General features: G+C 36.5%; 2 protein-coding genes across 4 annotated transcripts in view; one reads left to right on the forward strand and one right to left on the reverse strand.

Moving 5' to 3' along the window:
- Positions 1-4615, forward strand: part of LOC144451865 (protein RCC2-like) — a 32829-nt gene extending 28214 nt beyond the window's left edge. The window contains exons 10-11 of one of the 2 annotated variants that reach the window (XM_078142778.1): positions 461-753; positions 2441-4615. In XM_078142778.1, coding sequence (XP_077998904.1) covers positions 461-713 — 253 coding nt within the window. In that variant the 3' untranslated portion in view covers positions 714-753; positions 2441-4615. Of the gene's footprint in view, positions 1-460 lie in introns of both variants that reach the window. The other variant, XM_078142777.1, reaches the window with a different exon arrangement.
- On the reverse strand, positions 476-10385 carry LOC144451867 (uncharacterized). Of its 2 annotated transcripts, none has more exons than XM_078142780.1 (6): positions 10225-10385; positions 7554-8166; positions 6809-7032; positions 6273-6368; positions 5259-5695; positions 476-694 (listed from the first exon to the last, which is right to left on the reverse strand). In XM_078142780.1, exons 2-5 carry the CDS (start codon positions 8152-8154, stop codon positions 5285-5287), a joined length of 1332 nt encoding a protein of 443 aa, XP_077998906.1. In that variant the 5' UTR covers positions 8155-8166; positions 10225-10385; the 3' UTR covers positions 476-694; positions 5259-5284. The 2 variants fall into 2 exon arrangements, with proteins under 2 accessions (XP_077998906.1, XP_077998905.1); XM_078142779.1 differs by having other exon boundaries at positions 476-1512.
- Between the last annotated feature and the right edge of the window lie 3456 nt (positions 10386-13841).

Here is a 13841-nt window from a genome sequence, read left to right on the forward strand (position 1 = left end):
TTAGAAATTACTTGTCCTAATGGATGGATATAATTTCAATTTCAAAACCTCTGCTTACTCATTTTAATACAAGTGGAACTTTCTTGTATCTGCAGAAACTTTCAAAGTGATATTTTAACATTTGAATTGAAGCATACAAATGATTAGTCTGTATGATTTCCTGAGTTTACTCAAACTGGAAGCAAGGTTATGGCAATTCACTCAGTAACAAAAAGTGAAGAAAACCGGTCATAAAATTTACCTTCAGTCTGTTTGATAATTGATCCTGATAAGCAGACAGAAGAAATGTGGGCCGCCTTTCTCGTCTGTTTGAGAATCAGAACAATCCAAATTCTGACCATGACTCTGCCCTCACCTGGCAAAATGACATTTTTGCTTCAAGTCAACAGGTATATTGTTTCTTCTCGATTTATCTGTTGTAGTTGTAACATTGGCATTATTTTTATTTACCTTTTGGTAGTAATCACAGCATCGTGATTGCAGCAGACGACAGCGTCATCAGCTGGGGACCAGCGCCAACATACGGTGAACTCGGCCACGGTGACAACGCACCAAAGTCTTCCACACAACCAAAAGAAGTTAAGTTGCTGGAGGGGGTATTTATCCACTCGGTTTCATGCGGGTTCGGCCATACACTTATGGTAGCACGGTCAGACACAGAGGAGGAGAAGGAGAGGCTTCGAAAGCTTCCCGCCTTGGAAATAAAACCTTGAGGTTTCGTCATTGTACCAGGAAAAACTCAAATGTACTTCTGTAAGTGACAACTGTGTATAACTCGTCGGTTGTTCAGACCAAGAATTCTGTTTTTTCACAGACAGTTTGCAGCATTGTACAATCTCTGTTTGATCCAGGTCATGGGTCATGTCAGGTCAGGTCAAAGGTTACAAAGAGAAATTCTGGTCACATTGACTAGGAATATTTTGTTCATTAATCCCTCCTGTTGTTGTACAATGTTGCAACTTCCTCTGTTAACTTATCAACTTGATAGATTTGTAGTTGAGATGCTTTTACAAGTCTTCAATTTTTTATCTGAATGACATCTGCCAAAAATGTTATTTGTTCGATTTGAAAGAAAAAAAGTTGATGGTTGAAGGCTTAAACGATGTGCCAAGCTGTTTTAATTCTTGTTTCTTTCATTGTCATTGAAATGTTTCATGTCGGCGTCTGCTAAAAATCAGGCTGCTTCAAATAGAAGTATGGTTTTTAGAGAAGGAGGTTGAGAACTGCAAGTTGAAAAAATATGCATCACAAATTTCCCTTTCACTTTACATGCTGCCATATTGGGTCAAGGGTCAATTGTATGCAAATCTTCCATATTTGATGATGCTAAAAGGTCAGAGGTCAGAAATGGAAGACACTCATGTACAGCATTAATGTGGTAACGTTTTGGAGATTCATGCATCTCCTAGTTTCAACGCATTTCATGTGATTATTTAGCGATAAATGAGAGAAAACTCAGTTGTCTGTGTCGCAAAGTGAAATATTCTTCCAGCCATCCTATAAAAAAGCAGACTGTTCATATATTACATTAGAAACCACATATCACTGTCCACCCTCAGATAAGAATGGTTTGTTCTACTTTGGAATGCTCCAAATTCAGGGAAGTAGGGGTGGCAGAGGTTAGCTTTTCAATCGTACAGAAAATCTTGATCTTTGTGTCTATTGTGCTGTAGTGTGAACTTTGTAGTTGACAGAAATTTCCAAAAAAAGTAAGTCAATATTTTCAGTACAAGATTCGTGTATTTCTGGTAAAATATGTCTTCACTTTTTTAGTGATAAGAATTTGTGAGCAGTTTATATATTGGCAAAAAAAAAAACGTCAATGTTGTTCCGAAGACAGAAATCATCTCCATAAACGTGAACATCGTTTATCAGATTTTTTCAGTCAGAACACTGCAGCTAAGTATTTAGCTTTGACCTTCACCATTGCCATGGAGATGGCTTAAATTGTGTCAGTAATAAAGAAAAAACACTGCTTCTAAAAAAAATGAGTTTTTCGACAGCACTTGCCAGAAATTAATATGATATGCACAGTTGTTTTGCAGAGAAAGCAGAAGAACTTTGCCAACAATAAAGAATGAGAAAAATGAAGAATCACTAGTAATTCTGTTGAACTAGTAAGTCCGTGATTCTAAAAGTTACCCAAAGAGAGTAAGTTTGTCTGCCAGTTTTGGCGGGAAACTAAGAAATTTGTATAAATGAAAGACAGTGTTATTGTTGGCAAATGTTATTGCAAGCAGATGAAGTACTTCATATTTACTAAATTATCAGTAATTTTGATACATTTTGCAGGACTGTAGCAGAAAACTACATCAAATGTGTTATTATTTTTTACACAGCAATTCCTGTGCAGGTTTCAAAACAGTAGATTCTAGAGAGAGTTTGTAGAAATAGCTTATTGTTTTGTTTTGTTAAAACAACTTGTTTTTTTCATTTTCAGTACCTAACATCTCAGACATGAAGCTTCAAATTGTAAAAGTATGGAATACTCGGCCAGATTTTTCAGTTTTGAAAAAAGACAAGTACTTCTTAGGACATGACATGTTAATATATCTAGCCCTCTACGGGTGTATTATTTATCTTTCACATTTAGGCTCAGAAAAGAGACGAAATTTGTTTTGGAATCTAGTGAGTGAAAATTTCATGTATGTATGCAGTTCATTCATATACTATTAGTAACGCAGTTGTCTTATTGAGTCTTCCATTTACTAAGATAGATGCAAACTAAATATATTGTTGTTCAATGTGTTAGATTACACAAGTGGGTGATAGCTGTTCCTCTGTTGTGCGATTCTAATAACCCACTGATCTCGATAGTGTAAACATTGGAAGTCCCAAAACAGTACACTGCAAGTTCATGTCAATAAAACTCTGTGGACACCTCCCTGCTGAGACTATAATTAAACCAATTCAATAGCTTATCACTGTTGCATCAACATGTTGGGACAATAGTTTTAGTTTGTGTCTATCTTAGTAAACTATGAAGGCACAAGTATCAGCGTAATATCTGTGCCCAAGGATTGATATACTTAAAATGCATTACAAAAGGATGAATATGTAATGAGGTCACTGCAGATAATGAAAGTAACCTACATTTCCCTACAAAAAAGCGAGTTTATCAATGTACAATAACAGATGCCACCCAAAAATGACCTTACACGGTACACACCCTGTAAATAAGTCTTAATTTGGCTCTAGATTTGTTCAGGGATACTCGGCCAATTGTCAGTTCAAATCTAGAAAAAATATTAGGGGTCATCATGTAAATTTTTTAAATAGAGGTCAAAATGAACTTCTGTTTGAATCCAAAATGGCTACCAAATATTGCATTAACTATCAGAAATTAAAAGATTGTTATTTTTCATGAAAACATTACAGTGAACCCAAAATTGCTTTCATATGATGACGTTTGGAGATATTTGAATAAATGATATTCAGGATAATTTGATCCCCTAGGTACATTCTACCAAAAGGCTCAATGTATGAGCTGTATCTGTTCACCAAACATTGACGTAAATTAATTGAATAATTCTGATTTAGTCTAGAGGTTATCCATGGTTTAGAATCAGAAGTCATGAACAAAAAGTTGTTTATGCAAATTAGCAAACCCCCAAATGTTAGAATGATATAAAGTGTATTAATTAGTGTCCTGGTGATATGACCATATATGGACATTATGGAACTGCCTACAATAAATACAGGCTTATGATTGGGTAGAATCATGTGATTGACACAAGTATGATTAATCTCTGTGAGGGTGGGTTTGTTTGAATTTGAGATTTCATCTCAGCTACTCATTCCTCTAGACGTGGAGAGAGATTCAAAGCCATGGATAGCTTCTAGACTAATTCTGATCAGCCCAATCTAGCTATCAAAAACAAAAGTAATTTGAACAAGAAAACTTTTGCTGTGGCAATAATGAGGTAGTGCCATTGCTGACAAAGAAACAAACAAATATAACTGTGCAAGTCTTTCAGATGAATGTTCACTTTCAAGTCATTGCTTGCCTATATAAATATGCATTTAACGTACATGTACTACAATTTTTTTATGTCAAAACATAGCCTGCAAGGTACGCCATGACGGGGCGCCCTCACACATTGGTCATCCGGAGTGAGGAGGCCATTCGTTGATGGCGGAACGACATGACATATTTTACAATCTTGTCAGAACACTAGTTTTAGCATTACCAGGAGTGCCAGCATGAGAGAGAGGTCAAAGGTCAAAGACCTTTTTGCTAAGGGGAAAGGTTAGCGACCTGATTGTGAATGGCTGACACTCCGATATTATGGACCAAAGAGCATATTTTTTCAGAAACTATGTCCACTTTACTACCTCTGTGACTTCTCAACACAGGGAACATTTATTATTTATCATGTAATTATGCCTACTGTGCAATTTGCATAAAAACAAAAGTATGTTGCAGTGTGCCTACAGAGGGCAGCATTTAGACGCAACTGCATTTTACTCATGTTAAACTCCTATTATTAAACATTTCATTCTGTATTAGAGGAGACTTTTGCCAATAAAATAAAGATAAATAAAAAAGTGCTTGTTTGTTTTATGTAAATATGTTTATATTGTAAAGCTCCTTAGAAGGGACAAAACTAATGTTTGTCACTTAACACCATGAAATTAAAACATTTTCATAAATTTTGAAATTTTATGTCATATTTTTAAATACTTTATTGGAAGGGAGTAACGAATATTTATGTTCACCTGAAACCTATGAGAAAATGCATGTCCATGGCAAAGACTCACTGAACAATGAGTGAAGAGTAAGTTTCAACTAGGTGATTTGCACCACTCCAAGAAATAAAGGTATTTCCATAAACTTTCGGTTCTGGAGAGTCATTTCATGATGTCACATTACAGAATTTTTGCTCATTTGCCAAGAAACACCAACTTGAAACTTTCACCTCTATTGTGCTTTCACCAACACAGTTACATGATGAGTCTTAGCATACATGATTATTCATTAGATGTACATTGAATATTCATGACTTACAAGAGCTTCATGAATATTCAGTGTTCATCTAATGCATATGAATGTCAGCTAAGTCCCATGATGCAACAGTGTGAGAACAAAAGACGTAAAAAAGAGATTCAATTTGGAGTTTCTTGGCAATCAGGCAATATTTATGTTATGTAAAATCATGAAATTATTCCAGATCCCAAAGTTTATAAAATTACCTGTATTTCGTGTTATGCAAAGTGAAATCGTGCTCTCGAGAGAACCAAAATTTTTTTTTAATTACCTTTATATCCTGGAGTGTTGTTCCATCTAAGTGTTAACTTGAATGTACTGTTCCTTTTGTTCTTTCTGCTGCTCTTCTTCAGCTTCTAGGTCTCCAAAATATCTGTACATCACAACTGCTGGTGTCATGATTGCTAGCCCGCCTAGTGTAAACGCCGTTGCTAAATCAAACACTGGGTTCCAATAAAACGAACTATTGTCCAATTTAAAGAAAGTCCAAAACAAAGCTGCCAATGGCGTATTCAACGCTTGTACAACGACGAGGTAAACTGCGCCATCAGCAAACCGAATTAAGAGAAAGTTAAATAGATACGTCATAACGTAACTGACGATGAATAACCAGGATCGACCAATCAAATCAGAGCAAAGTCTGTCGGCACCATACTGACATTTGAAACCTTGTGACAGATTCTCCCAAAACAAAGCTGGACTGCTTACCTACAAATTGAACAAAAGAGATTGAATGAAAGTGAATGCAATACAACAAGTTACACTGAAGTAAAGCACTTCCTCTGTGTGCTACACTCATTTATAGCATTCATATCAAGTGTAAAAGTATACTGGTTCAATTGGTTTATTTAAAGCCTAGCATGTAGCCTTTCTAATGTGGTCAAATAGCAAATGAAACAGTATACTTCTACACTTGATATGGATGCCATAAATGTGTCTGTGCATTACAGGTTTTGAGTTTTGTTGTAAATTTAGATTTTATGTACAAATATGGCCACCAATTGGTCAAATTTGCAGAGAGAGAGAGAAAGAGAGAGAGAGAGAAGGGGGGGGGACACAGACAGATGGAACCCAACGTACTAGCCCCACCCCACCCCCACCCCCTCGGCTTCAATATGAATGAAGGAGCAGCTTGGATCCGTTAGGGCAAGGCATTCCATAGATGAGGGGCACAGATTGAAAAATCTCAATTACCATAGTTACTCATTGCAAGATCTAAGAGTAAATGCATTTAGATAGTCTGTGTAGAAAAACATCTCAAAACAAAGGGAATGGCTGTACTTACCGAACCAAATCCAGGAATGAAATCAGTCCAGAAAAGTGTAACAACTGAAGTTAAACAGTAGACATTTAACCAAGCATTCACTAAGGCTGATGAAGTCTGGAATGGAAAGATGGTGAAACAAATATTAGAAGCCATGAAGTGAAATGAAGTATAGTTTTTAAAAGGAAAGTTAATAAAAAGTATTTACTGTCTTCTTCTTTCTATTACTTAAAGACAAAGCAAATTTGGTGTCATAAAAAAATGAATTATTTCAACAACAAAAAAAGAAGTTATGATTCTTCCAGTCCATCATCCACATTCTAACTTCAAAACTTTATGTAATGGACCGTTGCTTCTTTAGAGATGAGGTTTTGTCTCTTGCAAACGAAAATTTCGAATCTCTGTCAATTTCTCTGCGACACTACCACTGAACTATTACATAACGTGGAAGGAGCGAAGATTTTAAGAGCGCCGCCAACGGCAGTACTTGACTAATGGGCTATCACAACCGCGCCATCAACGGCAGTATTCTACATTCAACTAATAAAATTACCTACCTCTTTATCTCTGACCTTTTCTAGTACCACATTCATAATCGCAAGAGGCAAGAAACCAAGTAGGAAGGTCATGGGCCATAAAATCCGACCAAGTCTAGATTCTTTCTTTTCACCACTTCCACTGCTTTCGTTGGTGTGGTCAATATCAAATATGGTTGGTTCCATTGATATGAACAGGCCTACCATCACAACACCGGTACAGACAAGACGTTTGATGCCAACACCTGAAAAGAAAAATGTCGCATTTTTAAAAGCAATACAGCTATAAAAGTGAAACTAATAAAAAAATTCAGGTCACAGAATTTGGGGGGAAAAACCCTCAAAAGAAACTTACATTACTCTGCAGTGTAGGGGTCACTGTAATATAGAGCACTTTTTCAGAATTCAGTTTTTTTATAGTTTTAAAGTAAGCGCAAATATTCGTTTTTCCTTTATCGCATAAAATCGCTTTCTCCATATTCCAATGGTGATATGCACGAGTGTGGAATCACAGTATACTGTTTGGCATTCCGAATTGCTCGTGTAACACACAAAGACTCAGTTCTACTAGTCCCTTGATGAGGAAATTTTTGGTCGATACATGTAACACTAAGTTGTGTATTGATAATATGGGTCTTTCGATGTGTTTGCATCGCTCATTTAGATTTCTACATATCGACCCTCTCTCGGCCAAAGACCGGATGCTTTTGTTTTTACAAGATTAGATTCTGTTTAGTTGCTATTCCCCCATTGCATTGTAGCTTACCTTTCTTTAGAATGACGTATCTGGATATGACAGTGAATGGTATTATAGATGTACTGAGAATGGCCTGCAGAGCTGGTGGTGTACGGCTTGAATTACTGGCATACACAAGAAATAGTCCATTTAGTGAATTCAAAATACCGGCTATTACAACCAACTTCATCGGCGCCTTCAACCGGAAGCTCACGCTCGGGTCAATCAACTTTGATATGACGAGAAGTATGAAGAAAAAAGGCGGGAACATTAAAGTGCACGAGAAGAGAACGAAATATGCATCACTGCCGCTATTAGCAGCAGCGTCGGAGAAAATCGGTAGAGATACGTTCATGGCTACAGTGAAAATTACGGTCATGAAGGACAAGAAAATATTGAGACTGCGCAGACTGACTCTAAAATGTCTCTTCCCAGGTAGTTGTATCGTCACCTGTTTCACTTCATGTTTGTATGGTTTGACCAAATCCCCAGGATCTGAATATTCCCGACTTGCTACGTCGTCAATGTTTTCGTTCCAGTCATTTGAGATTAATGATTCGCTAGGATTGTCAAAGTTAGTCACACTGTAATCTGAAACTGGTGGCTCCAGGATACTGTCCGTTTTATCCATGTCTTTAAAGTTCTGAAAAAAAAATATAGTGAATTAATTACTGGATCTCGGTATGTACACTGCCGCGAAACAAAGTAATCCCTATTAATTATAAAGTGGCATGCCGGCACACGCACACCTATCGTTTTTAAAAAAGTCCATTTTGACCGTGTAATTAGATATTAAATGACACACCTGACATAATTTGGAAACATGACAATTCGCTCTAAATATCAGTACGTCGTAATTTGAATACATTGTACTTGTACACCTGGTTTTTGATTAGAGATAAATGAATAATCGCCATAATTATATGTACGTGAAGGCGTACATACTGATGCAAAAGCGTCATTTTATGTGATCATGTGATTCTATCTGAGTGTGCTACTTTATTTTTACGTTTGTTTGCGTAACATTAACAATGTGCCGTAAAAAGGTAGAACACATCTCCGCCCCCTAGACAAGTTCACTACAATCTTACAACTCTGCTGACAACGTAACATGCTCAAATCTTCGGACTTTGGTTTGTATTATTTGTACATGATAATGTGATAGTAATGTTGTCACTGTCAATGTTATCAACATACAGTAGCAGCCATTAAATACAATGCAACTAAAAGGGCTTTATCATGTATTTGGCGCAAAGTAGATCTTTCACTCCGCGGTGAGTAAAGTTGATACTTGTCGGTAAACGCACCGGGTATTGAAACCAGGTCGCCTGTACGTATAATACAGTGACATGCGATGTGGTCTGTTCCCTAATTATCAACTTGAAAATTAAAATTTTGGAGGGGTGTGTCAAACTTCATGAAGATTTAGACGAAACAAATGGAAACGAAAACTTTTTAAAGTGTTCAAATGAGTCGCTGTAACTCCCCAAACAAGATGTTATACGAAATATCAATACAAAACAGAATTGGCGCAACGTTAGGTTTTCTGACAGTCGCACTGACCTATTTCGTTTTCACCAGTCACTTGTCAGCTGAACGGCTATGCTCTGTAGCTCGCAGGTGACAATAGTTTTTACCAAATTCCCCCTATATATACGTATTTTATAAACTTAGTCAGAATGACTCCCATACAACAGTACACCCGTAAATTGAAAAGGGTCGTCATCACAAAATACCAGCTAAAAGCAGATTATGTAAAATATGCAACTCAACCCTTGTAGAAGATGAAAAACACTTTATATTACAGTGTCCCCTGTATAATTTACTCAGGCATGACCTCTTTAGTGAAGCTGCTAAACATATTAATAATTACAGAAACTTGACAGAAGAACAACAATTTAAAGAAATAATGAGCAACAAAACTCTAATTATCGCACTTGGAAAATATATCAAACTTAGTAATATAAAAAGGGAGCACCACCTACAAAATACTCATAATATATAATTTGAAATGTCTAAATACCCTTCATTATTATTTTTTCATTAATATTATGTTTCAACTCGTTGAATAGTTATTGTTGTTGTTTTGTTTTGTTTTGTAGTCTTTATTATGATGTGTAATGTTACTTTTGAAAAGCCTATAAGTGTTATTATTATGATTTTTTTTTTCCCAATTTTATTTTATTTGTACCTTTAACAAATCCCCAGGGTTTTGTTACGTGTAATCAATAAATAAATAAATAAATATACGTATACGCCGCATTACGGTTACTACTATCACAAGCGTATAATCGTAACGCGTCGTACAGGACCTAGACCAGAGGGTATATGCCGCCCACTGGTTCACTTTTCATGAAAGAAATCGCCAAACATGGGCCGACTTTTCATTTGAAAATGTCTATCACATGGTCGATAACAAGGGTAACGTCTTCATGCTTTAGAAATATCGTCATCAACAGAGCAGAATTTACTAGAATCATTGCCTCTTCGTATAATTCAAATACATACACAGGCAGACAGACAGACAGACAGACAGACAGACAGACAGACAGACAGACAGACAGACAGACAGACAGACTGACTGACTGACTGACTGACTGACTGACTGACTGACTGATACACATACTGAACAAGGAACGGCATATATAGTTAGCTAACTGAGAGTGAAATACTGAAAGAACAAAACACGTCTACAACTCACCTTTACCTGGCCAAGACACAATAAACTGCACTGGTATGTATGTAAACAGATCGTTTGAAGTCGAAGTTCACGTGACTCAGTCTTCTCGATCGAGGCGCGACCCTTGGAGTCTCCTTGAATATCCAGATTCTGCCGATAGTATCAAACGAACAAGTGCCTTGTCAAGTTAAGTCCCGTGATAGGTTATAGGCATAGATACGGTCACATGATCAGCGCGAGTGTCAATCTTTAAAGTCGCTCAACTGGAACCAGAGTATATATGTAGTGCAATGGTACACAACCTTAGCGACTTATGACGAACCAGGAAACGGGTCTGTGACATAGAGTAGCTTGCCATTTTTTTTGTAAAAGGTGACTTTTCTTATCAGGGTCTCTGGCTAGGATAAAATCAGACTCGCTTCTGTCACATATCCATGAAGCAGGATAAAGGCATTGCTTTGGGACCTACTGTGTTCTACCTATAAAAGATAATAATGAAAGAGAACGTTGTTTTGAAGTTATAACACTCAGATGGCCACTGTGAGCCTTGTTCGATACACGTATGTGGCGTGGCACACATATTTTACCATCACAACTCTCTCTGGCTGATTGAAATATTTTGAGTTTCCCTGTTATATAATTTTATAACTTCCACAATAACCCATATTTCTTATGACTGAAGCATTACGTTTAAATTATATGGAACAAAAGTACCAAAAAGAAAGTTCTAAACGTTGCAGAAAAATACACCAACAATTACTTGAACACGCGCTTTGAACTAAAAGTGTCACTATCTTGAATAGTCAGTTTGTATGAAGTATTTCAATATGCAAATTTCTTTTGTTATATCAATTCAGTATCTTTGGCAGTTATAACAGGTGCACCTATTTTCCTTAGTTTGGTTGCAAATGTTCTGTAAGTTTTTCAAGAAAATTTGCCTACTGTACAATTATCTAAATGGCTGGTACTAAGAAAATCATCAGTAGCAATTAATTCTACTTTTCGCAAATGTGAAAAAAAAATGTTGTGGTTTTTTCCGCCAAAAAAAACCTGTACACTTATGAGATTTGTATGTAGATAGCATCTCGAAGGAACGCATGAAATAGCGCGTCATTCAAACGTGATTCAACTCTGACCAAGGGCTTGAGGCAACAATTCTGGTGTCTGTCTATAACAATATTGAATAACGCCGTGAATATAGAACACCATCAACAAGTTCCGTCAAGTTCTTGTTTATCATTATGTTCAGTATCTTGAATCGCTAATTAATATATAATTATAATACGAGTATTTGTTTAATCAGTCAAATGATGTTGTTACTTTTCTCCTTCATTCAAAGTGTATATTTTGAAGAGGCACATATATGACGACTACTGTTTAATGATTATTTTTACGTAATTTTATGAAAATAATATAGACCGGAATCGACTGTGTGTTCGAGCCTACCGCAGCTCTTCGCACCAAATATTGATTAAACCAAGATATTATCAATTGCGTTTTTGTTGTATTTCCCTCGCAAAAGACGCAACGTTTCGGAGCTTCGGTTCATATAATATGCCGTTTCGGCAATCTGTTTTAATGTCCCGCAAACTCCACAATGTATTGTAGCATATTGTAGAATGTCAAGAATATCATGCCAGTAGCGAACAATGTGTAAAGGGATATCACCGGCAGCAATAGTATTCAGAAAATAATTATACATATCCCTATTAATTTTCTTATCGGACAGACACTTTGTGTTTCGAAACTAGTACTTAGGAAGACACACTTGTAGCTTTGGAATACCCTCCTCAGCAAGTAACCTTTTCCAAAATTGGGGTACAGCTGATAACAGTTGGTTATATTCATGATTTGTGCAAATATTACCATAAATTCTTGTAAAATAAACAAAAGAATAACATTTACATTCCACGTCTATAAGATCATTAATGAAAACAACACCATTTGAAATCAGAGAATTCCAAAGAATTTGTTTGTTATCAATACGTATTTTAGAATTATAACAGATCAATTCTTGAAACACGTCATCCTCCGTGTTGACTAATGAGGATGTGTCATTGCACTGCAGCCATGCTTTAATAATTTCTTTTAAGAAAGTCGAATGAACAGGGTCCAAGATGCCATGGTCGAAACTACTAACGTTGGCATACTGTAAAAGCGGGCCGACGGTTTTCAAAAGGATATAATTATACCATTTAGAACAAAACAAATTATTATTTCGTATAATTCTCAAGTCCCAGCTAGCTTTTAACGACTTGTCAAAAGCCTAAAGGTTTGTCAAATTAAGACAACCCTTGTCATAGTTACTGAAAATAACACGCCTTTTTATCTTTTCCGGTTTTCCATCCCAGAGAAACTTAAAGATTAACGAATTATACTTTTTGATAAAAATGGACTGGGAGAAGGGAGAGCCATGAAAAGATAAGTAAATTGTGACACAACTAGTGCCTTTATAAGAGAAATCTTTCCATATAAGGTAAGGCCCCGACCCCGCCATGGCTGCAGTATCTTCCCCGCCTTTTCCAACCGAGGATTAAAATTCTTATCAAGTAGTTGTGATATACCAATAGGAATATGTACACCCAAAACATCAACTGCCCCATCAGTCCACTCAAGTGGAGAAACAGTATCAATACAAAATCGAGTAAATTTCAAAGCGCCAATACGCAACACTTTACATTTGTCATAATTAGGCTTAAGCCCAGATATAACCGAAAACCGACTCAAAGTATCAATTAACTCATTGAAAGATTCCGGATTGGGCTGAACTGGAAAATTAGTATCATCGGCATATTGAGATATTTTGTTTTCAACTAACCCAGTTGTCAAACCCTTAATAATGTCACATCCTCTAACTCTTATCGCAAGGAGTTCTACTACTATAACAAATAAATATGGAGACAATGGACATCCTTGTATGACTCCTCTGTGAAGGATAAATCGGTCAGATATATGACCGAAATTAATGATTCGGCTGGATATATTATTGTACAACACCTTAATCCACGACACAAATGAGGGACCAAAGTTGAAAAATTCCAGACTGTTTATGATAAGGTCCCACCTTACTTTATCAAATGCTTTTTCGAAATCTGCAATAAAAATAAGACCGGGCAAATCTTCTTTATCATAATAGTTTATTATTTCCAAAAGTCTACGAATATTGTCTGCTATAAATCTACCATGAATAAACCCAGATTGGTCTTCATGAACTATGTCTAGAATAACACGTTTGACACGAAGAGATAGACATTTAGCTAAAATTCTAGTATCACAACACAGAAGAGTCAGTGGACGCCAATTCTTAAGAAAAACAGGATCTTTGTCTTTTCCTTGAGCATCTTGCTTTAACAACAATGACAGCAAACCCTCCCCCTCTGAGACAAGGATAACATTCCATTTTCAAACGAATAATTAAAGCAGAGTAGCATATGTTGACGCAATTGCGGGAAAAAAGCTTTGTAAACCTCAATTGGAATACCATCCAAACCTGGTGATTTGCCTGAAGGAAAAGAATTAATTGCCTGTAATAGTTCATTGGCAGTGATGAAACCTTCGCAGTGGTCTCGTTTGGTGTCACTAAGGCGATTGTGCCCAGATTCAGGGAGAACATCTTTACAGTTGTCCCTCGTTAGGGG

The sequence above is a fragment of the Glandiceps talaboti genome, chromosome 21 (assembly GCF_964340395.1).
Source record: "Glandiceps talaboti chromosome 21, keGlaTala1.1, whole genome shotgun sequence".
Taxonomy (NCBI): Eukaryota; Metazoa; Hemichordata; class Enteropneusta; family Spengelidae; genus Glandiceps; species Glandiceps talaboti.